Source organism: Callorhinus ursinus, unplaced genomic scaffold, assembly GCF_003265705.2.
Source record: "Callorhinus ursinus isolate GAN/ISIS: 27379988/994484 unplaced genomic scaffold, GSC_fseal_2.0 scaffold16, whole genome shotgun sequence".
Taxonomy (NCBI): domain Eukaryota; kingdom Metazoa; phylum Chordata; class Mammalia; order Carnivora; family Otariidae; genus Callorhinus; species Callorhinus ursinus.
The window spans coordinates 32,191,083-32,216,436 of record NW_027397078.1 but is presented as its reverse complement, the minus strand read 5'-3'; the positions used below and the strand labels follow the sequence as shown (position 1 = coordinate 32,216,436).

Genomic DNA, 25,354 nt, shown 5'->3' with positions numbered 1-25,354 from the left:
GTAAAATAATAAAAAAAACAAAATATTAACCAAAAAAAAATCAGGAGGAAAAAAACTGATACAAGTAAAGCACTCAAAACTTCACTAATAACAGTTGCCACTAACCATGAGGCTGTTAAGTACATGAAATGTGCTCAATGTGAATCGAGATGTGCTGTAAGTGTAAAATGCACATTGGCTTTCAAAGACTTAGAACAAAAATGTAAAATGTCTCATTATAAACTTATACTGACTACATGTTGGAATGACAATATTTTGGATAACTGGGCTTGAATAAACAATTAAAATTAATTTCACCTGTTTCTTTTTCCTTTTTTTTTTAAAGATTTTATTTATTTATTTGACAGAGCGAGCACAAGTAGGGGGAGCGGCAGGGACAGGGAGAGGGAGAAGCAGGCTCCCCGCTCGGGGCTCGATCCCAGGACCCCGGGATCACGACCTGAGCCGAAGGCAGACACTTAACTGACTGAGCCACCCAGGCGCCCTCTTTTTACTTTTTTTTAAATGTGCCTACTGAGTATTTTAAATTACATGTTGCTTCCATTACGTTTTTATTGGCCAGCTCTGACTTATAATTTAGTACCTCCTAAGTCCACAAGAGATGTTAGTCGTTTTCATTTCCCTTCCCAAGAAGTTCTAGAGATTTGCTGTCAATAAAGCCTAATGATAAAAAGAATGTGGGAACAGAAAGGGAGACAGATAGGGGAAAGGGAACAAATATTTGTTAAGTACCCTTAATGTCACTAGGCACATTATATATCATACAAATACTCGAAGCCTATTCATTATTATCCTTATTTGGCAGATAAGGAAGTAAGGGCTCAAAATAATTTTCCCAAGGTCACGGAGGTATTAAACAGACCTGAAAACTGGATCCAGGTCTGCTTGACTCCACAGTCCATGCTCTTTTCAACCTAGCATACTGTCAAAGGATTGGCTCTAATGGTATGGTATAGTTTCAATAAGTGAGGTTTTTTGACATATGTTAGGGCTTCCTAGAATTCCCTTAAATCACCTACCCAGGAGGTCAACTACACTAACCAAGTTAAAAGCCGCTGCAGAACACAAATCAATCATTCAATATCCCCCTCACCCACCCCTCTCGCTTTGAGTGCAGGAAATGGAATTCAACTGGTCCATGGCACGTGGTCATCATACATCCACGAGAGCCCCCTTTGTTTTGTATTTTTCCCCATTCAATGCCATTCTCCCACTGGCTCTTAGTTGAGCACACATAAGGAAGAGCCTTTCAATAATACCCTTCATATGTTTATTCAGATCTACAGGTGTCCCTGAAAAGTGTTATTGTGTGCAAAACTGCTTTCTTGTTTTGATTTATGCCACACTGTTTCCTAAAATCTAATAATGTAGATATAAGTAAATATAAATCTATTGCCTCTGGCAGCTACATCATGTTCCACCGTACATAACTACCACATCCTACTTACCCGGTCCTTAGTGGTGACACCGACATCGTCTCTGACTCCTTTCCACCACCCGTGATGCTGAGATGATCACTGCCAGAGGTCTACTTGTTTAAGTCTTGCTGGAGTAAATATCCAGGAGCAGAAATGCTGGGGCCTACTCTCTCTATTCTGTGTTAGCTTCACTAAGTAACCAAGCAATGCTGGCTCCCTCTCCACAATGAATACAGTTAGTTGCCTGCCATGCATGAAGTTTCTAGTTCTTCCCATCCTTGCCACACTTGACAATACCCAACTTCCTAACTCTGGCCAATCTGAAGGGTGTCAAGCGGTAGCATATTATTTGAATGTCCGTTTCTCTGCATACTGATTAGAAGAACATCTCTTCACATTCTTATAGGCCTTCCATAGTTGGGTAAAAGATTTTCTTAAGACCTGGTACCTGGAGTTGCCACCAACACAAGCCTCTGACTTTTCAAGAAGGCAAGAATGTCTCAGCTCAGAGGGTAGAGGCACTATGGACACATGGCTTTCTTCTCCCAGCTATGGTAATGCTCTGGACTGACCGTGTCCATCAATTTTCTGCAGATATAAACAAACACTCTAGGGCTTGGAGATTTGGTTGTATAATGAAATCTCCTGGAAGCAGGGCTGGTATTGCCATAAATCTGTCTCTTACTCCTTCTGGGACTTACTTCTCAAGTGAGATGAAGGAGAAGCAGTGTAGAAAGAATTCAAGTTTGGCATCCTGATGGAGCCACATCCAGTCCGGGTGACACGCCAGGCTGTGGTGCTTATAAAGGACAAGAAAACCCGTACTCCCCCCAAGCAAAGCAGAATTAAAGTTGGGTAAAGAGGCTTTGGGACTTTATTTAGCATGTAATTCGAAATTATATTTTCTTTTGACTCGGTTTATAAAAGAAAGAGGTTTTAGATCAAGGGTTTAGATTTCTTCCTAGAAATCTGATGATGGAAGAAATGTGTGTTCAAGATTGGGACATTTTAGTATTTAGGTAACTTTTATGCTACCACTTGGGCTTCTCACACACCTGTCAACATGGTTGGGAATAATTCAACAGGGAACTAGCCTAGAATACAATGCACCTTGGGATTTATTTAATGAAAATACTCTCTATATTCATTTAAGACCCTTCTGGGGGTAAAATTTGTCCCAGAGAGTTGAAGTTAGCTTTGGTGGGAAGAGGTCCACACTGACAAACTTCTGTCCTTCCCTGAGGTGGGGGGCGGGGGCAGTTATTGCTAAAGGTCAACTCCAATAAGTTAACAAACAACATGCTGAGGAATACTGGGGGAGCCTCCAGACCCCTCCCTAATGTCCCCATGAGGGGCGGAGGGGAGAGGGAAGGATAGGATCCGGGTGGTCGGGGCAATCCAAGGAACTGAGCATGCTCAGCTAGGCTGTTTGCTCTGTCTGTGTCTTCTGCCACGAGCTAATAAGAGGCCAGCCTCTGAAAAGGATGCCTAGGACTCTAAGCTCTGCCAGGACATGTTTAATGAAGTGTAGGAAGTATTAAAAGCGCAAAAGGTCTCAAGAGACAAGTCATGTGCCCTTATCCAGATTTTACTGGTAATAAAGATGACATTTGGATCCCCCATCTGGCTAACTCCTCAGAGTCTACGTCTCAATTCACCCTGACCTTGGGAGGGGAAGAGGTGATAATGACCTCCTCTACCTCAGCTCCCTCCATTTGACTTCCACCCAATTTGAAGTCCTCTTCTGCTTTTGTCTGCCTGACAGACTCTGGCAGTTAAAACCTATGAAAACACTTAATCACAGCCACCAGAAATCGCGTTCAAAACCTCGTTTGCACTGATCAGTAACAGATGGCTTCGAATCAGTATCTGATGCTGGGAGAGTCTACCAGCCAAGCCTCGGGAGTGACTGGGAGACACTCAAAATCTCCAAGGCACACAAAGATGTAAGTGGTTCTGACTCCTGACAAGCTGAGCTGGCCAGGACTCAATTCGCAGAACCTCCAATTGATGTCTAGAGACAGAAGAAAATGAAATTGAAAAGTAAAAAAAAGAGAGAGAGAGGCGAGAGAGGGAGATAAATGACCAGAAAAGTTTTACATGGTAAAGATGACCATTTTTCCCATTTTTGTGCTTAAGACAATGAACATATATGCTTTGAAGGCCTTCTTCAAGCATGGAGCTATTCCACTGGGTCTTTCCCCACCTGGAAGCAGAAACACCTTATGAACACCTCTGTGGCTTGGTGCTGTCTCCTTCGCACTGTCTAGACACTTTCCATCCTTCTTTGTTGGGTCAGGTGGCTCCTGTAGACTTGGGCCTGCTTTTCCTGAACCTTCGCATTGGGCTGAGCCTCTTACCTAGTCTCCCTTCCCCTAAAGCCGCCATGTTCACCAATCCGGTGACCCACCGCAGTATACTACTGTTAGCAGTTGATGTGTCTGTCCCTTTGTCTGGGCCCTTCCAGCTCCCTGATTTCTGTCGTCTTTTTCTCCCATGCCTTCACAGGGTCTCGCACACAGCTGGCCCTCCATACAAACTTGCTGAGCTCCACCAAACTATTTCCCTTTCTGGGAAATCCTTCCAATTCCCCATGGCCAGTATGGAAGTCCTTCCAGGAATGGGAGGATCTGACGGTTTCCTAATCTCATTTTACCGACTCCAGGGAATACTCAACAGCCCAAGGACATGCAGTGGATGATGAAAAGGATTCCCTGTGGTTTTAAGACCACAACACGCTCCTCCTTTAACAGAGTAAACCCTATCAGTGACCTAGAGCCCATGTGAGTTGAAATTTAAAAATTCTTGTCCATCTTGGAGTACCTCTACCCATCCACAGCAGCAGAATTCCTAAAGTTTCATGGAATCAGACTGGTATCTGAGACCAAATTTTCTTATCACCTTTCATCCTGAGTTTGGTCAAATTATTCATAAGCTATGTGATCCTGAGCGTCTGTGATTTGGGCAAAAGAAAATACTGTGTTTGCGGCTATCTGTAGCATAACTTCATTCATGCCAGTACGGGTCTTTAAAATACTGACATGCACCTTGTTTATATCCGCCAAGAGCTCAGCTTCCAAGGCAACATGCAAGAGCCTCTGAAACTCTCCATAGTGGTCCTGTATTTTTCACTCTGCTTAGAAAAAAATATGTAACATGTTCCTGGGGAAAGACTCACTATCTCCTAGAAGTCCAACCTTGACAGCCATACAAGTGATTACAATGATCTGTGAAGTGTCCACTCACCTTTATTGAGGGAAACACCTGGACTTTTTATGGCTTTCGTTACACTCTTATTCTAAATCTCCTGGCTAATCTGTCATCCTGATGACCAAGGGCAGTGATGTATGAAGGGCACAGGAAGTAACCTCTGGTTTAAAAGTACACCTACCCATTCTTCACTTATTGCCAAAAAAGGGCTTGTTACCACCACTGGAATGTGCTTCCTAGGTCAGCGGGGACATCGTGAAGGAATAGTAACATCTGGCACCCTTTGTGCACACCAAGAATGTTATTTCAGGGGTGAACAGAGCGTCCTGGGCAAGAGCAACCTTTTGTACAGCGGATTTGAGCAAATCCTGACTGCTGTTTATGGGAACATTCCTAACTGCAAATGAAGTGCCAACCACGGCTGCCTACCATAGGACAAGTCTTTGAAGTTGCCGGATGCATTTCTTTGGTGTCCTCATCTTTATTCAACAAGACCAACAGATCGAATTGTGCCCATTCTCAACACTGAATCAGAACCACGTTTTGCACTTGTCTGTGGAATGATGCCGATCATCTGCTCGGGCTCCATGGCCTGTGGTGGGGGAAGTTCCTATGGAACGGGTGGCTTTCTGAAATTCGAGAGAAGAGAAGGCTGCACGCAGCACTCCACCCTACCTTATCCTCAAACCATGCCTCTGACAACCCTGGGAGAGAGAGGGGCGACGAGGGTAGATGCATACAGCCAAGGCCAGTTGTAGGCAAAAATCCAGGAGTAGACAGACTTGGTGTTGATTTCCCTCCGGCCCCATATTTTATGCCATCTCCTTTTGCCTGGTCACAACCCCATGAGGATCTGGTTATCCATGCAGCCTGCCATCATGATCCCCAAATGGGTATCACACTCCTACTACCCACGCCTTTTACCCACACCGTTCCAAAACATGACCCCTGCCGCGTCTCTTTTCTTCCTTTCCCTCGCTTTACAAAGCACACAAGCAAATCGACCGTCCTTCCTCCAGACTATCATGAAGTTTCGCGTGCTGCTGGCTTCACCTTTCACGTATCACGTGATACCTCTGATGTGTGCCAGTTTCCCTTCCCCCGCTAGACCATGACCTTATTTGAGGACGGTGGTTGTTTCTTGGTCACCTATCTCCAGGGCACTGCACGATGTGCACACAGCTGGTGCCTAATGACTGACCGAACAAAGCTCACAGAGAAATGGGACACGTGGATTAAAGAGCTGTCAGTCCCAAATCCCACGGGATGTGGAAACAGATGGTTGTGTAGATCTAGGGCAGCTGAGAAGGCTTCACTGAAGAGAGGGGACATAGGCTGGACCTTGGTGAACGGCAAGGAGGTGGAGATGGTGAAATCCTCAAGTCCATGTTTCTACGGGACTGGATTTCACCATATCCTTTCCTGGCAAATGCTGTTGCCCTTGCCCTGTGTCAAAGGGAGACCAGAGGGGCACCTGGGCGGCTCAGGTGCTTAAGTGTCTGCCTTCGGCTCAGGTCGTGGTCCCGGGGTCCTGGGATCGAGTCCCGCGTTGGGCTCCCTGCTCAGCAGGAAGCCTGCTTCTCCCTCTCCCTCTGCCTTTCCCCCTGCTCATACTCTCTCGGTCTCTCTCAAATGAATAAATAAAAATTCTTAATAAAATAAAACAAAACAAAGGGAGACCACAAGGTTCTCTGCCTTGTGCGGATATTTCCTTTCCTCTTTCCCAACACCCATCCAGTATTTATTTAAGGTCAAGGGAAATTCGGCCAGAATTCATTTGGGTGACTGAATCTCTTAGGTGGGACTTTAACTGAGCATTCCTCATAGCATCTCATTAAACATGGACCGTAACAAAAACAAAACAAAACAAAAATCAATGGAAATAACAACTAGAGGAAAATAAAGACCGTTATCAGGAAGAAACATAAAATCACATCATTAAAAAGCCTGGGATTCCTAAAGTGGCCAAATCATATTAGGTTTCCAGAAACTGCCTCATCGAGATAATGGCCATCCATTTTTTAAAATGTCCACTTACTGTTCAATGTAACATTGAATATTACAGTATTTTTCTTAGCTTTTTTTTTTAAAGATTTTATTTATTTTACAGAGAGAGAGACACGGCGAGAGAGGGAACAAGCAGGGGGAGTGGGAGAGGGAGAAGCAGGCTCCCCGCCGAGCAGGGAGCCCGATGCGGGGCTCGATCCCAGGACCCTGGGACCATGACCTGAGCCGAAGGAAGATGCTTAACCCAGGCGCCCCTTGGTTCTTTCGTCTACATTTGTGTCTATTTTTCTTACACTGAGAATCTTGACTCCCAAAAATATTAACAAGTTAACTCACTGGTTTTATTTCACAATATACACAAAACTATTTTAAAATTGTAATGCCAATACTAACAATAAACGATGGAGTCAAGTTTAAAATTTTTGTGCTTTTTTTCTTTAGAGTACATCCCACTAAAAATGTACCGTCAGAGAACTATGTTTAAAAGTTCTTAAAATAGATACTTTTCTCTGTGTAGTTATGTTGCTGAGAGCTTCATACACATTTTAAGGTCTTCATTTGTTTTTGATTTTAAAATTTGAGGTTTTTTCCTTTTCTGGTGTAACTTGATATTTTTAATATGTAAACATTTACATCTTTCAAAACTGAAAAGAAAAAGACATATGGAGAGAAGTGTCAGATCTGTCCTTACCCCCACCCTCACCCCAAAGGGAACAGTTGTTTAAATATCCAGTTTTTAAGTGTATCACAGAGTGCACTGACTTAGGAATACAGTAAATGAACAGAGAAGCCTTTGGAAGGGACGATTCCTTTCTGGGCAGGTGGCATTTCCCCTCTGCTCACTCTCTGGGGCAGCTAGAGCCTGTTCTCTCCAGTCCCCTTCGTCAGGAGCACACAGTGCCACTTACAACCTCCGCCACTGGGAGAATAGTCATCATTCTTTTTTGAGCCAGACCCATGAACTTGTCAGCATACGTCAAAGGCAAAAAAAAAAAGAGGGGTGCCTGGGTGGCTCAGTCGTTAGGCGTCTGCCTTCGGCTCAGGTCATGATCCCAGGGTTCTGGGATCGAGCCCCGCATCGGGCTCCCTACTCAGCGGGAAGCCTGCTTCTCCCTCTCCCACTCCCCCTGCTTGTGTTCCCTCTCTCGCTGTGTCTCTCTCTGTCAAATAAATAAACAAAATCTTTATTAAAAAGAAGGCAAAAAAAAGAGGGGGGGACAAAAAGTGTGCCTGCGCTACCTGTTTTCATGATTTAATAGTTTTTTAAATGCTACTTTGAGAAGCTGTTCTTCTGAGCTCGGGAAGGAAAGAGAGGCCTCCTGTGGAGGGGCCAGCTCTCCCCACATCACAAAGTGAATGGGAGCAAACTCAGAAAGGCAGAGGAGCAGGGGAGCTGAGACGTGGGGGAGGTCAACGGTAGAGTCTGCAAGATCCGCTTAAAATGTGCCAGACACAATCACAGAGTTCAACTTATCCCGGAAATAGAGAAATAGGTACAATGCAAAAATTTTCTAAGTGTACTGTCCAGTACTAGGATTGCCAAAAACCCACTCCTGTTTGGATGTGCTATCAAGGTTACTTCCCTGAAAGCCACACAAACTCTCTCTATATTTTAAATCCAACTAAGGTGCAAGGAATACTGACAAAATTGTATACTGGTGATAAAGTGTTGCAAATGACATTCTGCCTTTAAAGTTTCCTGGATGAAAACAGAAGCTCTTTCTAGCTCCGGTATAGGAACAAGTATGTGTGCGCACCAACGGCCTGCCATACAGCCGGATATCTATCAGTTCTCTGCCTAGGAGGTAACAATCAGACTTGGTTCTAAATCATATGCCAACCCACAACCAACGCAGGCTGATCAGTGGGCAGGTTGCTTTTTGGTGGAGAGACATGCCCGAGAGAGACAGGGCCACCCAGCGCCTGCCAAAGTAAAATCAGAGCGCGGGGGGGGGGGGGGGATATCCAACAAGGACCACTGAAAGCTGCTAAGTACACCCCCTACTAGAGATCAACCCACACCTTGAAAACCGACAGGGAAGATGCTAAAGCAGAGAAGATAGCTTCCTGTGGACCCCCAAGCCTCCACATCTCTGCCTATCCTCGTCACTGCTTGAATTTAAGAAACCTGCAGGGAACAATTTGGGTCTTGCAAAACAGCCTAGTATTCACATTTAAAGGAAAAAAATCTTTTTTACTTTCTTTACTTCGTAATCCCTTAAGTAGTTCAAAAATGCAATTTAGCTAATTTTACTGTTCTCTCAACTTTTTAATTAGCTCATATTAAGCTTATTGCAGTCATTCTTGACCCCTAGATTGTCTACCTTCTTACTACTTCACCCGTTTCTCCTATTCCAGCATTCATTTACATTGTAATGATTTCACTTATGCACTTAGGAAATGTTCATGAATTGTCTGGTATGTATCAGGCACTGTTTCGGGTGTTGGGGCACAGTGGCGAGATCTGAGCGAATGACAGGAGATGCTTGGCCGACTCTCTCTGGAAAGTGAATTTTGAAAATGTTGATTATCATCCAACACGTGGAGATACAATCCGTCCATCAGAAGGAAGATCCTTTTCATTATGTCTATAGGCCACATGAACAATGTACAAAGCTTTTGCAAAGTAAAAGCAGCAACCACTTAGAGCTCAATCTGCACCAGATGTTGTTCTAAGTTCTTTACACGTATTAACCAATTTAATCCTCTCGACCCATTTTACAGATGAGAACACTTGGGCCGGGCAAGCTTAAGTGGCCCTTCTAAAGTTACTCAGTGGTGGAGCTGGCCTTGAACCCAGGCAGCCTGGCTCCAGGTTGCCTTTTTCTGACCCCAGTGGGGCTGAGGCCTCCTTAAGGTTTGCTTCTGACACAGCGGAATCTAAAACAGCAGGAGGCAAATAGAGGCATTATATTCCAGAGAGAACGGCCAAGAAACATTGCTGATTGGCTGCCTGATAAGGATGGAATGGGCTTTGGAGAATTTTATACTGTCATGAAATAAACATGTGATTTTGACCTTCCAGAAGTGACAAACTATGCAAAGTATCCCATTTTTATCCTTTCCTCCTTTCAGCCCTCACTTGAGATCGTGATGTTCTGGCAGAATTTTGCTCAAAATTGGTTGTGGCTTCCTGAGCGCTGAGACATACACAACCTGGGAATAGGGACACATCTACCTTTCAGACTAAAAAAAAAAAAAGGACTCTAAAAAAGCTTTTAACACCCTGCACAAAACCCCCTCACCGTTTTTATGGATGTCAAAACTAAAATCCAGAAAGGTTAGGTAAGATTTGCCAAAAGCCACAGAGCTGAACCTGAACACCTTCTCTAGGCACGTAATCAACCTGTTCCTCATGACGAGTCAACTCCTGTGTCTTGGATCCCACAGCCATTCATTACACATATGACAAACAGCACTGGCATCATCTGGGAGCTAGTTAAAAATACAGACTCGCGGGGCGCCTGGGTGGGTCAGTCGTTAAGCATCTGCCTTCAGCTCAGGTCAGGATCCCAGGGTCCTGGGAGGGAGCCTCCCCTCCGGCTCCTTGCTCAGTGGGGAGTCTGCTTCTCCTTCTCCCTTTGCCTCTGCCTCTGCCCCTCGCCCTGCTCCTGCTCTCTGGCTCTCGAATAAATAAAATCTTAAAAAAAAAAAAAATACAGTCTCGCAGGCCACCTGGGTGGCTCAGTCAGTTAAGCGTCGGACTCTTGATCTCAACTCAGGTCTTGATCTCAGGGTCACGAGTTCAAGCCCACCCAGCAAAGAGCCTAGTTAAAAAATAAATAAATAAATGCAGATTCAGGCCTCACCGGACCTGCTCAATCAGTCCGCATTTAACAAGCCTCCTCCCTCCCCCAGGTAATCCATACGAATAAAGTTGAAGAAGTGCTGGGATGGTCACCACTAACTCCATTTTCTAGATATTTTAGGTGCAGGAGGGGAGCGGTCATTGACTCTACATTGGCTAGAAGCACATCCATCTCTTGACAGGTAGCTTCCCAGCCTCACCTTGTAATTGAACTTAAAATCATCTTCTGATGCAACACAATCTACAGTTTGATTTAAGGCATGTCTAGGCTTTTAAGTCTCAGTCACTCCTTGGTGAGCAGATATTAAGCCTTCAGATGTAAAAAACAAACAAACAAACAAAAACTATGTTTCTTATGAGACCTGGAAAGACATGGCCAATCCCCCATCCTTACAATGACTCCTGCTGGTGTCTTTTTCTTCAGAGCAGGTTAAATGCCTTTCCTGAATCCCCGCAAGTCCCTTTAGGACAGACAGCAAACACAAATCTCAGCCCAGCTCCTGCCCAAGTGAACATGAACTAATCAAAATAATAATCGTAACAGCTATCGCTCACGTGGTGCTTACAGCGTGTCTGGTGCTGTCTGGATAGATTAAACATACCAAAAACTCACTTAATCCCCACAGCAACCCTGTTATGGATGAATACAGTGAAGCACAGAGAGGTTAAGTGGCTTGCCCAAGGCCACACAGCTAATTCAAGGTGGGGATTCTAATCCAGGCCAGCTGTCTCTGGAGGCCATGCGGGTAACCATAGCACCACACGGCCTCTCAAAAGTCAAAGTGGTGCTGCCCAGGGTTCCAAGAGTCCCTTAATAAAATGCTCTCATAATAAAGCCTGATCATGTACTCAGGAGAACGTAGTTCTCTTCAGCAATTTTACTTGACAAAAAGAAAAAGAGAGGCCGGCAACCACTAGGACATTGTTTTACAAAGTTAAAACACATGACCTCTGGTCTCTCATTCTTGGTTGTGATCGCAAAGACCATGCAGTCTGCTGCTTGGAAGTACTTGAAAATGTCCTTCTGCCTGTAACTGGAACTGGCTCCAACATTAAAATTGCATCGTGTTGTCTATAAATGAGAAGCAGTTGTGAACTCTAAGGATTCGTGATAATGCTGGCTTTGCTTATCTGTTAAATCCATGGTCTCATTTCTCTTTTTAGCTGCAGACAGCTTTTTTTCTAAGCGAAATCTTAACGACCATTCCAATATACATGACTGGGCAAAGCCTTGTGCTTTGGTTGGGAGTGAAGAGGGGAAAATCTCTTTGACCTCCACGATCAGCATCCCCTGAAGGGAGGTCCCTAGAACCCCAGAGTTTTGGAAACCCAGAATGAAAAATAGCCCAGGAAACAGAATGAGCCGCTTAGCCTCTGCACGAATTCAGCTCCCCTGAGGCCTCCCTGCCTGATCCTTCCTATACATGGCGATGTCCTTCGCCTTGTACCAGGAAGATGCCGCAGGATCTGAATTCTGCTCTGGGGAGCCGAAAGGCAGGACACCTTTGCCATATGTTTGAAAAGGGCACTACCCAACATTCAGCAAGACAGGAGATATAAATACACACTGGTAAGTCCCAACCAATAATCCTGACCAACCTGTTAACCATGATACATATCCCACTGAGTGGTTGGCTAAGAGCCACTGCCAAGCCATTATCCCTGTCGGTGCATATAAGCGACATTTAAATTTACAAAAATTAGTGTTTAAAATAGTTTTAGGTGCTGACCGCACACAGGGAGAATGGCAGAGTTGTTCCGATTATGTTGATGCTCTCCGCCCCAGGTGGCATTTGTGGAACTGGGATATAGCCCTCCAGATCCCCGAGGAACCCTTGTAACCATTTCCGTGCCCCCAGCCCAAACTCAACGGCCATTAGGTAATGACTTCGTGGAAGAGAACAGGAAAGCCCAGCCCCCTTGCCCGGGGTGGGTCAGGACAACCTGAAGGCAGACTGAACCTTTCGGAGTCTCTGTCTTCTTTGGGACTTTGCTTGAGAGGACACCCTTGCTTGGCTCCCTTCCCTTCCCTGGTTTCTTCTCCTGTTCTCTAGGGGCACTTCCTTTACAATCACCCGCACAGGAATTCCCAGCTCAGGGTCTGCCTCTGGGAAATGCCCCCTAAGAGACTACACGACCCGGCTCACTACCCAGCTGGTCACTGGCACGAATCATTTGGCCAACCCAGTGGCAGTTCCGGCGCGCAGTTAATGAACACGAGACTTGAGCCACACCCTTCTCTTATCACAAATATGTCCATAATCTTTAGCCTCAACTGGTCTTATTTGATTAAAAAGGCAGGACCCTAATCCTAAATATTATAAAGTCTCAGCTGAGAAGAATGTACAGGGCATGGCATGTGTGGGTTAAATCAATGTTCAAGTTAATTAAAAGAAAACCCTTTCTATGATATAGTAGTGTGCTTTCCTTACTAAGCTGGACTTAAATGATTTAAATAAATCTTCAGGGAGTGGAGCTGGTTTGGGTTGTCTCTCAAAGGTCGCAAACGTGCAGTACCAAGGAGCTCTAAAACTGTACAGTGAGAGGCTGTAATTCGCACACATGCTTAGACCTTGAAAATTGCCTTTGACCACATTTTTTTATATGAGCTTGCTTTCTTGAAATTTCCCTAACTCTATGGGTTTGCATGTGGCAGAAAAGGTCTGGGCTCCCTTGGGTTCCACTTCTTCTGCCGTCTCTGAATCAAGTCCACCCCGTGGGATGCGAACTGTGATCCACCCAGCGGAGACCCGGAGACCCCGATGGGGCCAGCCTCACGCGACCGCACACCTCGGCTTTCACAGACCCGTAACAGCGCAACTCACCTTTATTCCCAGGGCTTCTCCAGAAATGACGGCAACCGTCACACCATCCTTACTGGGTTTGGGGATTTCTTTACTCTTCAGCTCCTGGTACTGAGGCTCCACCATCTTCTCTGAGCTTCGCAAGTTAACCCACAGTTGGAGGCCATGGGCTGGCTCTTCTGAGCAAGGCATCTCGGCGTGCAGAATTCCCCGGCCTGCGGTCATCCACTGCAAACAGCGGACCAACAAGAAGGAAATGTAACCCAGCCTTTAACAAGTCTGCAGGTGGGGCAACTGTGTCATGGGGACTAAGCCAGGCCCCTTACAAGTGCTGCGTTCGGGGTCGTGAGGAATAACAAAGCAACAATGACAACTGCTGAAGCCATTTCCAGGATTCCAAAAGCTCTGCAAGCTTCCTCATTTGAATTCAAAGCATCAAACCTGAAAGTCACACAAATGGAAGGCTCTTCTCTTGGGCGTCCCCGAGTCTTAGATTGAGCTCTGAGACAGGGAGCTGCAGGGGGACAGTATGCCGGGGACCACTCTCAGGAGCTACACCTTACGTGAAAAGCACATGACGGGGCTGGGGGAGAAGCCAAGCCGCAGCGCAGTTACAACGGACGCCTCGGCAGGTCCAACACGGAGCTCCAGTATTGGCTGAACCTTCCGAATTGTCGCAAATTGAGACGAGGTTGCCGAGCTTTCCTATCCCCACATGGGCACGCCATTCACCGGGACCCACGCCGCAGCGGGGAGCACAGCCGTGGGAGCAGCGGCGAGCAGAGGCCGCGCCCGCTGCAGAGGGCGGGGCCCAGGACAGGACGCGGCTGAGAGCCGGCGCTAGCCCGGATTGGCGCAGTCGGAGGCCACGGGTCTCCGCCTACAGATCCGCGCGGGGGCCCGTGGCGTCCACTGCCCCGTGCACAGGGGGCTTGCCTCTGCTTGCTCGGTTCCGCTAATGGAGCCCTCACTACCTGGAGCAGTAATTGCCTCCGCCGGTGTGCACATTCTGCAAGCATCTGTTTATCTCTTTATCGAGAGCGTTACCAGGGGCCAGCCCCAGACACTAACCTCGGGACCCAGGGATGCAACATGGCAGACAGGTTCCCCGCCTGTCCTAGCTTGGCTTCGGCCACAGAAATCCCGAGACTAGGAGTGAAGGGCAAGTATTTCTTTGGGACGTGCTGCAGAAAGCACAAGTGAAGAAGGAAAAAGCAAGCTCGGCAAGGGAGAAAGCCAAAAAGGGGTGAGGACGAGCAGGGGCCATCTGTGGGCCCCCGGGGCTCAGTCCCCCCCGGGAGGCCGGCAGATGGGTGCGCGGAGGGGAAGCTAGGGGCTTTACCCGCCAACTCCCATCCCTCTCTGACAAGACTTCTGGGGGTGTCCAATCCCCAGCACATCCGGCTGCTGAGAGCGACCTCGGGCAGAGGAGCGGCGCGTGAGATGGACAGCCGCGCATGCGCGCGCACACACGGGGACTGCTGCCACCCGGACTCGGGGGTGGGGCAGAGGGCCAAGAGGCAGGCCACCAACAGCATCCTCCACCCGGCCCTCGTGCGGAGAGAAATCCTTAAACAATGAGACAAATAATCAATTGGCATATGATTGTACTTGGCGCTGGGGGTGGGGGGTGCGGGCACCACGGGCTTCTGTGAAGAGCGCATGAAATGGAACAGCTTACCTGAGGGCGGAACTTTCAGGCTGGGACCCAGACAAGGAGTAAGAAGTGACCCGGGGAAGGGCGAGAGGAAGGGAGTCCATACAAAGGGAGCAGCAGGTGAAAAGACTCTGAGACCAGAATGGGCAATATCCGTTCCCAGATCTGAAAGAAGGCCACTACATAGTTTAGTTTTCTTTCTGTCACTAAATCTAAATAGATTTCCATCTTCCATTTGACCAGACTGATGACACCTTCTAGTACAGGGGTCGGCAAACGACAGCCCAGGGGCCAAATCCAGCCCTGTCACTTGATTCTGTACAGAAGTGTTACTGACACACAGACGTGCCCGTTCAGTGACATGCTGTCTGTCTGCTCGCATGCTGCGAAGGTAGGACAGAGTGGTTGCCACATATGGGACTGTATGACCCACGAAGCCTAAAATAGGTGCTATCCACTTCTTACAGAAAACATTCGCTGACCACAGCTCTAACATAACGTGAAGGAGATCTCAGCACTGCCCCACGCTGCGCTTCTTCCATCTGATGGCAGCTATTGGGGCTCCTCAGAGACTTGGCCTCCCGTGTGTTTTTCTGTTAGGTTCACAGTTTATCTCTCCATATTTTCAATCTACTTTTCATACCTTGTTTATCCTTTTTTAGATATAACCCAGTTTGGCAGGAACTTTCTTAATACGTACAGCCCACCTATTAGATTTGGAGGGGGAAGAGCAGATTTCTCTTTTCAACCTCGCTATTTACTAGCTCTGAGGCCATGGACGTCTTTCCTCAACATCTTTAAATTCCCATTCTCTCATTTTTTTTTTTTGAAGATTTTATTTATTTATTTCACAGAGAGCGAGGTCACAGTGGGAGAAGACGACTCGCTGCTGAGCAGGGAGCCCGATGCGGGCTCGATCCCAGGACCCCGGGATCATGACCTGAGCCGAAGGCGAACGCTTAACCGACTGAGCCACCCAGGCACTCCCATTCTCTCATTTTAAAAATGAGGTAAAAAGAATACTTACTTTAGAGAGATTATTCACATGAAAATGCTTTCAATTTCATGTTCATTGAAACACAATTCAAATATTTGCAGTTAAAATTCCCCACACAATATGTAAATAATCCCAGAAAGTTCTTGACATTTGAGTTCAGACTTCCAAACCCAGCAAAGAATACCCAAGAGTTGCTGGGGCTTCTAATTCTAACGTGTCTCCAACAAGCCGAGGATGGTGGCAAGATCTGGATCGTGGTCTTAAGTGACAACACTTACCCCTGCAAACAAGTTGGAAGACAAAGAGTAAATTGTCACGGGGTGCCTGGGTGGCTCGGTCAGTTAAGTGTCTGACTCTTGGTTTCGGCTCAGGTCACGATCACAGGGTGGTGGGACCGAGCCCTGCGTCAGGCTCCATGCTCAGCTCGGAGTCTGCTTGGGAGTCTCTCTCTGCCCCTCCTCCTGCCCTCACTCTCTCTCTCAAATAAATAAATAAATAAAACCTTTAAAAAAAAAAGAAGAAATTGTCACAAATGCAGCAGGAAGGTCTAGAAAGATGAGGACAGAACCTGGTACACTGAGTTTGGCCATGGGGACATCATGAGTGACCACTGCCTGAGCAGCCTCAGTAGAGGTCTGGGTGGATGTTGAGACAGGCCAACCCTGATTGCTGTGAGTGAAGCATGAAATGGAAGATGAGTAAGTTAAGACCATCATCCTTGATTATGCTTTTGAGAAATGTAAGAGAAAGACTAGTTGGGAACTAAAAAGTGACTGAGGGGGTCAAGGAAAGCTTGAGCGAATACAAGAAACCAGTGCAGGTTTCTAGGCTGAATGGAAGGACCCACAAAAAGGAAGAGGTCAAAAGTTTAAGAGAGAGAGGGAGGAAAGTGTGAATGTACTGGAACTGGGTGAGAGCAAGCATGCGCACCCAAAGGCTATTAAACCATCAGCAATTGCTTGTCGTCGGCCATACCTGCAGGTCTCCTGGGTTCATGTGACCAACATGTCCACAGAAATCTTCATGGGCCATGCTGCCGCCCTCCAGGAGGTAAGATACCTTTGACAAAACAAGCAGAAGAAAAAGTAGGTGTTTGGCAGCTATGAAGAACTGTTCACTTCTTCCACAGAAAATGTGCTGAGAAAGTGTGAGGAGTGACCAGGACAGTAGCACAAGCTGAGGGAATGAATCTCTAGTGAAAAGACCATGCTAGTCCATACAATGTCTCTGAGAGAATTCCAAACAGGAGCCCCCTCTTCCACGTAGATGCAGCCCTGAGCATGCCAGAGCTCACAGCCAGGTGACAGAAGCCCCTACTTGTCCCCTCAGCCTACCATGATGGGTCCTAGAGCTCAGGGTGAAAGAGGCGGCTCCCTTTGAAACAGCTGGGCCATGTTACCAAGGCCATGTTCAGCCAGGTGTGTGGGACAACAGATTTCAGGTCTCCACACCTTCCCCTAAAAGCTGACTTGAGAAATCCAAAGGCAACGTATTTCCAACACCAGGCATACAAACTCACTTAGGTGCTCGATAAACCCAAGTGAAATATCAAATGAATTCATATAAATGAAAGCCAACTTTTCCAGGGGCATGTCCAAACTAAATCTAAGAATGGAAAGAAATTCTGTGCTGTCCGAGAGAGTAGCCACTAGCCTCGTGTAGCTATTTAAGTTTAATTAAAGTGGAACAAAATTAAAAATTCAGCTCCTCAGTTACACTAGCCACATTTCAAGTGACAAACCCCTGGTTCTCCCCTTCCTTTTAGGTTATCAGCCTGCCCACAGAAAGCAAGTCCGTCTGGGAGGGGCCAGCCCCCATGGCCGTGGCCTTCACAGGTCCGGCACAGCCAGTGAAATCTGAATAAAGTCTGCCTAAGTTTCGCCCACATATGGTATTTGGAAGCTCAGCTGCATGCAGATAGAAGCCACATTCTACAATATCAGCTTTATCAGAAATAAGGTATTTTTTCGTATCTGCCGTCTTTCTTACTCTTTCATCTTCTCAACTGGCTCAGAATTCATGCTGGGAAAACAGGCCATCATTTACTCTGCCTTCTCATACCCCAACCAAAGGGCAATTAAAGTGCCTACTTGCCTACTGTCAAGCTGTTGAAATCTTATATTGTAGCCTTATAATAAACCACCTTCTTCCTGAGCCAACTTTATTGGATGCCAGTTCCTGAAACCACAGACTTATATAGAGCATTTATGACAGGAGAAATCAGGGCTGGCTGACATGAGGGCCCTCCATGTGTCATCCTGCCGAACAATGCCATTGAGGTACACTCTGTACAGAATGGTCTCAGCAGCAACCTTTATCCCAGCAGGTGACAGGCAGACAGCTACGGAAACTGGAGGCTCTAGGTTGGGATGGTTAATTTCCTGTGTCAACTTGACTGGGCTAAAGGATGCCCAGATACATGGTAAAATGAAACTTGCTATCCTAATGGCAACAGTGCAACATCAGCCCAGAAAGAGAAGAGACCCACTTGCATGGCGAATTTATATACAATGACAGCAATTCCTGATCAGTGGGGCAAGGACGCATTTTCCGATAAACGGTATTGGAACACAACTGGCCGACCATATGAGTAAAGAGAGTAAGCCCCTCCCTATATATGGAAACGTGTTCCAAATGCATAGAAGATTTCAATGTTAAAAACACACTTCTGAGGGGCACCTGGGTGGCTCAGTCGTTAAGCGTCTGCCTTCGGCTCAGGTCATGATCCCAGGGTCCTGGGATCGAGCCCCACATCGGGCTCCCCTGCTCTGTGGGGAGCCTGCTTCTCCTTCTCCCTCACTTGTGCTCTCTAACTCTCTGTATCTCTCCAGTAAATGAATAGAATCTTTTAAAAAAAAAGCACACGCACTCCTGAGATTTAAATCTACGGAGACAAGAAGAATACAAAATGTCAGCACAAACCTATCTTTGCAGTGTTTGTTATGATAGCAAAAAGGAACAATGCGGATGATGGGTCTACTAGGGTACACTCACCTAATTATGGTACAGCCATACAAGAGAATATTACACACCTGTTAAAAAGTGACATAGATCTCGATTCACCGACACAGAAAAATGAAATACTATTTAATCAAAAAAAGCAGGTTACTGAATAGCAATTTTATTTAAAGAGGTCACATACAGTGATGAGTTTATTTTTTTTTAAGATTTTATTTATTTATTCATGAAAGACAAAGAGAGAGAGAGAGAGAAGCAGAGGGAGAAGCAGGCTCCCAAGGAGCAGGGAGCCAGATGCGGGACTCGATCCCAGGACCCTGGGATCATGACCTGAGCCGAAGGCAGTCGCTTAACCAACTGAGCTGCCCAGGAGCCCACAGTGATGAGTTTAAACGGGTTCATTTAAAAAATTTCTATCTTGTCATGTTACAGTGTGTGTGGAGATGCCCGGACAGACACACCAAAACGTGGACAGCGGTCATCTCTAGAGGGTGGAATTGCAAGTACATTTTATTATATCCTCTTTCTGCTTTTCTGATAGTTTGGGTCTCCTGCAAGGAGTAGTTTACTTTTTTACAACGGAAACAACTTTTGTATCTTGCAAAAATAAAAGGAGGCTACTGCTCATCAGTGAATGAAAAGAAGTGATATGCTTTATTCTGCAGAGATGCTGGTGAATATTTGTTCCCTCTTTAGGTGAACGGGGACTGGCCAGGAAGGCTGTGAGACAGAAGGGAAGATACAAAGAATTGGAAGAACAGTGCCATACTATGTGAGAGGACAAAAGTAGCTAGCTCTGACTTTAAGACGTTGCTAGACAGAAAGACCTAGAATTAGTATAGAGGCCAAAATAGGAATGAAGCACTTAGGAGCTCATGCAAAGCTTAAAAATGGAAGAGGACAAATAAAAAGCTTCCAAATCTCAAACAACCAGTCAAACTAGAAGGAGCAGTGTCTAGAATTGCTTTCCTTTTCCTGTTATGCATGCATTTTTAATTAAAATAACTGCATAATAAAGGCAACTTTCGTTCTGTTTGGGCTGAAGCTTTGCGTTCTCAAAGGAGTCTCTTTCAAATCGTATTCCTCCCATCCCCAAAGTTTTTTCAATTACCCAAGCCTAGGGACTTTCAAGTTGTTAATCATCTAAAAATATGTCAGGCAACTTGAAAAAGTAAATTGTGGTGAGCATGACTCATTTAAAGATGAAAATTTACGCAGACACCAAAAGAGGTTTGCGTGTGTGCGTGTGTGTTGCAAGTTTTATTTTAGAAAGCAATGTCAACGCTGTTTCTAAAAGACAGAAGACAGTTATCTCCACTTTTCCTCTACTTTTTCAGTGTGGATGTCCTCTTTTCTCTGGTAATACGAAAAGTAAACACCATCCTAAATACTGTAAAATCTGAATTAGAGAAGCCTGGTCAATGAAGCTTTACAGAGTTCGTAATGCCTGCCTTTTACTACTTAAAGCAAAAACCCATACTTTTAGCTGTTGGGAGGGAAAAAGATCAGAAACCAATGACCCCTTATTTATGATTGTCTTTTGTTTTATTTATTTATTTTTCTCAAGTGCTATAAATGCTACACTGAGACTTTATAAATTAATGCCTGCAGCGGATTTTTTTTTTTAAACCCAAGCAGTACCAAGAGTTGACACAATCCAGATGATTTTTCAGGACATTACATAATCGCAAACACCTGGGGAATGGCCGTGGGTGGTTGACTGAACTGGGAGTGTTATGTTTAAACTCAAGAGCTGTGTGTGTCTCATTAAGAAATCTGTAATCTGAAACAGGTGTTTTCTTAAAGGACTTGCCATGCGCCCTGATCCTGCTCAGTCCTTTCCCCTTCTTAGTCCTAAACTTTCCATGGATCTTCACGAAAACACTTTGGCTTCCTTGTCAGTTCTTCTTGGTGCGTTCATATATTCGGGAGGAGAGAGACACAACACCAAAACAGGAACAAAAGAAAAGTGGCACTTGCGATGTGAAATTTAAGAGCTATCGATTAATTCTGAAGAATCACAGCACAAGACAGAGTGAAGGCTGTTCTTTCTTTCTGGCCGGTATTTAGAAGGACGAGTGTGATGATCTCATTCAATGTTTCTCGATGCAAGACCTTTTCTTTAAAGCAAAACGTTTACATCATAGATAAAACTATGTTTACTTTTAATTTCCACGGGCCCCAAATGGTGGCCTTTTTTTTTTTCTACTGGTATAGCTGAGTAGGGAAAAGAGAAAAACAAAACAAAAACATGGGTTGAGCCCATGGCTGTTGAGAGAGGCCAGCGAGGAACACATTGCATAATAGAAGCGGCTAGCAGGTCTTCGAGGATAGAAAGGTAATGTTCGAATCCATACAATTAAGGACCCACATTATTTACAAAAATGTTTTAATTACTTGGGCAATCACTGAGACATCTGGAATATCACCCCACTAAATAAGCTCATCCAATCCCGACCCCACATAAACACCTTCACCAGGGCCAAAAGGCGGTTTTAACAAAAAAGGAAAAGATAACCAGCACCATTTAGGTATTCAGCCAAATATTTTAAAAGCTCTACTGGGTCCTGCCTTGCCATTTCCTGCCCCAACCCTGCCCCGGGGCCAATGCTGCAGGGATTCCCACCGCACCGCCCCCTGCTGGCGGGCCCCAGTCTGGGAGAACCACTCAGGCTCTGGGGCCCCTGCTGGAATCTCAGGTTTGCCATTTACCAGGTGTGAAAGGTGGAGCCAAGTCCTTCACTTCTTGGAGGCTCGGTTTCTTCGTGTACAATCAGGACCTAGGAGAGGAGCTCACCAAGTGTGGTAAGTACTAAATGGGTAACGTGGACAAAGTGCCTAGCATGTAAGTGTTCAGTAAGTTCTGGAACCAGCACATGTGCCACACTCCTGCTGGCCCAGACCCTATTCGTGGGTCTTCCCTCATGCTTCCTGGAAAGTATTTCTCCCAATATTCTCACGGCTCACTTCCTCACTTCATTCCGGCCTCCGTTCACACATCGTCACTGCCTAAGAGAGGACACCCCCCAACCAGCCCGTCACATTGGTGCGTCTATTCTTTATCCTCCTGTGTTGACTTGTTTCTTCTTCCTCGATTTTTCCCAAAGGGACACTATACCATACAATTATTTGGTAATTCATTGTCTGTCTGCCCTAAGAAAGCATAACCTCCCCGAAGGTTCCAGCCCAGTGCTGGCCCTAAAGAAAGATCTGCCGAACGAACGAATGGATAACAGCATCTCGTACCTGCATAGCATTTCAGCATGGACAAAGCCCCGGATTCTGAGAATGTATTATCTACATGTCAGTGTTGAAAACAGCGTGGCTCAGTGTGCTTAAGGTCACGCCATTAGTAAGAGCAGAGCAAGGACTTAAATTAACATGTTGTCTCTGAAAATAAAAACCATTTCACCCTCCCATACCGCCTCGCCATCTTGGCAGCCCCGCATGTGCTCTGAGATCAGATGGGAGTTGCAAAATCAGCCAGGACTGGGGCGCCTGGGTCGTTCAGTCGGTTGTGTATCTTGATTTCAGCTCGGGTCATGATCTCAGGGTCGTGAGATCAAGCCCCATGTCGGGCTCCCGGCTGGGTGCAGAGCCTACTTAAGATTCTCCCTCTCCTTCTGCCTCTGCCCCTCTCCCCTGTTCATTCTCTCTCTGAGAGATGAGAGAGAGAGAGAGAGAGAGAGAGAGAGAGAGAGAGAGAGAGAACCAGCCAGGGCTGCCAACTGCAAGGGCTTTAGGCGAACTGGCCACCTCTGGCAAAGAAAGGGTCCTTGTGCTGTTGTATGCAAAGCTGAAAACAGGCCTCAGGAGTCCTGGGTGAGGTGGAGAAGAGGTTGGAGGGACAGGCAACCACAGGTTCCTGAGAGGCGGCGATCCCAGGATCCTTCCTTGGTGTGGACATGAAGAATTCCACCCAACAATGTCTAACTACAGAGAAAAGAACAACTGCCTTTAGGCAATTTTCCTTTTATATTTTTCTGTTGCTCCCATTCGCAAATGTCTCCCAAATCTATCCATTTTCCTTTCCCTAGGAGTAAAATATCTGGCATGCACATCAAGGTTCGGTAACAATTACATTCCTGAATCCAACTACGCAGGTGAGCTGAATCGCGGACTCCCTCAGAACCTTCCAGGTGCTTCTAGAACCCCGGGGTGAGACCAGGAATGCCCTTTCTCTTCAAACCCCACTCAAGATTCAACCTTTTGTGGAATCTCTTCAGACAAACTACCGCGGGCTCCTCATGTAATCATCAGGCTGACAGCACCTACATCTCTTAAAACTGCAGTCAAGGTGTTCACACCCATTGTGTTATCATTCCTGTGTTATACTGAAGGGGCCGCAAGGGAATGGTTTGCCAACTTCTATGATGACCCGAATTTCCCACATGCAAAAAAAGTGTAGTGTCTGCAGCCAGGGTGAGAGCAAGTGGGTGGTTGGAAGTACTGTTGCTGAAGAGTGCCCTCTGCTGATCCTAACAGTGTGTGCTCGCTGTTTTTGTCCCATCGGACCTCACGCAAACAGGGCTAGGCCTCACGAATAGAGCCGCTGACAACTAAGCATGTCTTCTAGCACGTGCGTAGGGTCTCCGCTTCAAGACCGTGTGTGGGTGGCAGGTTGCCATCTGGACGTCAAGGGACCAGCTCTGTTGTGGTGTAGAGGGAAGGTTTTCTGCCCCCACGGTCTCTAGTTAAAAGCTGTCAAGGCAGACACCTAAGAATGAATGAAGGCTGGGGGCTCACAGGGCTCTTACCGAGATGGGTTTAAGGGATTTCCCTCTTGTTTTAATATTCTGTTAAGATTTCATTTTAATATTTAATTTCATTAAGCAGCTGACATCTTTAGATGGGTGCATTATTCTTATTCTGATTCAATTCATTGTAAGGATTTAATTTGTCAAACTTTTGGCCAGTGTGTTCATTGTGCTTGATGTTACTGGGTCACACTTCTCAGGTTTTGGACTTCAAGAAGCAATAAAAACAACAACAAAAAACAACCCCCCAAACAAACAAACAAAAAAGAAGCAATGAAAACATTTTATAATAAGGGGGCCTGATAGGAGGATGTCAATTTTTTGTCTTTTGCCTTTTTAAATCAACTTTAGGGGTAATTTTAAATCTCTTTCTTTTTTTCCCCTTTCTTTGCAGCTTGCACAGGGGAAATGTCATCACAAACTCATAAACAGGAAGTTAGAAATCACCCAAAACGAACACAATGATCATCCCTTCCGGACCTTCAGGGAGCCACCACTCTAGCAGGGGAAACTCGACTAAAATATACAGGTAAGAGAACTTAATACTAGCCTGGCTGGCTCAGTCAGTGGAGCGTGCGACTCGGGGCTGCAAGTTCAAGCCCCACGTTGGCTATAGAGATTACTTAAAAATAAAATCTTAAAAAAAAGAAAAAGTACAATTAGTGCCTGTGGAAACACAGGAAAAAAGATTAATTCTGATGAGCAAGAATCTGAAGGAATGGGGAAGTCATTCATAGAGGAGGCAGCCCCCCAGCTGGTCCTTAAAAGACTGCACTACTTGGGGTGGGGGGGGCGTCTGGGTGGCTCAGTCCGTGGAGTACCTGCCTTCGGCTCGGGTCGTGATCTTGCGGTCCTGGGATCGAGCCCTGCATAGGGCTCCCTGCTCGGCAGGGAGTCTGCTTCTCCCTCTCCCTCCTGCTCATGTGCTCGCACTCTCTCCCAAATAAATAAATAAACAAACTTTAAAAAAAAAAAAAAGATTGCACTACTGGGGAAAAGCTGGGGTGGATGGGCCAAAAAAGTACAGAGAAGGAGGAAAAGAATTTGTAGGCTGTAGTAAAAGGCCAGAAACAATTAAAGCATGGTTTTGTTAATATCATGTTATCACTAGATCAGAAATGGTCTTGTGGCTGCAAGAAGTGAAATGACTATCCTTAAACATCCAGGCGGTGAACCAACTTCATCCATTTCCTCACTGAGGTTCAGAGAAGAGCATTACTTTGCACTTACAGACAGGAAATTGGGATCCCTGAACCACAAAAGCACTGGTCCCACAGTAAGTAAGAGAGACTCTTGAGGTGTTCACAGCTGGGGATCCGTGTCACAGGTACAATCTCATTTCTAATGGTATTAACTTGACAATGTTTTGAGACAATATCAGATGTACAGAAGGGGAACTCTGTTCCAGAGGGAGTGGTAGCATGGAGAGTGGACAGGTGTGGGCCTGGGATCGGATGGGCCCCCCCACACCCCTACATGGGCTGTGTGACCTTGACAAGTCACCACTTCTGAGCCTCTGTTTCCTCATCTATAAAATGGGGGGGGGGCAAACAATTCCTACTTTTCAGGATTGTTGTGAAGCTTGGAGGTAACGTACAGAAGGCATGTGAACCTTCTCATAAAACTGGTAGCTCACAAGATGTCCATCGACAGATGAATGGATAAAGAAGAGGTGGTATATATACACAATGGAATATTATGCAGCCATCAAAAGGAATGAGATCTTGCCATTTGCAAC

At 46.0% G+C, this 25,354-nt stretch overlaps 1 protein-coding gene across 3 annotated transcripts in view; it reads right to left on the bottom strand.

The window, feature by feature from the left end:
* PIR (pirin) overlaps window positions 1–25,354 on the bottom strand; it is a 103,180-nt gene that overhangs the window by 54,321 nt on the left and 23,505 nt on the right. For all 3 annotated transcript variants that reach the window (XM_025857648.2, XM_025857650.2, XM_025857649.2), the window contains exons 4-5: window positions 16,877–16,960; window positions 13,269–13,475 (exon numbers count right to left, since the gene is read on the bottom strand). In XM_025857648.2, the coding sequence (XP_025713433.1) occupies window positions 13,269–13,475; window positions 16,877–16,960 (291 nt within the window). The remainder of the gene's footprint in view (window positions 1–13,268; window positions 13,476–16,876; window positions 16,961–25,354) is intronic.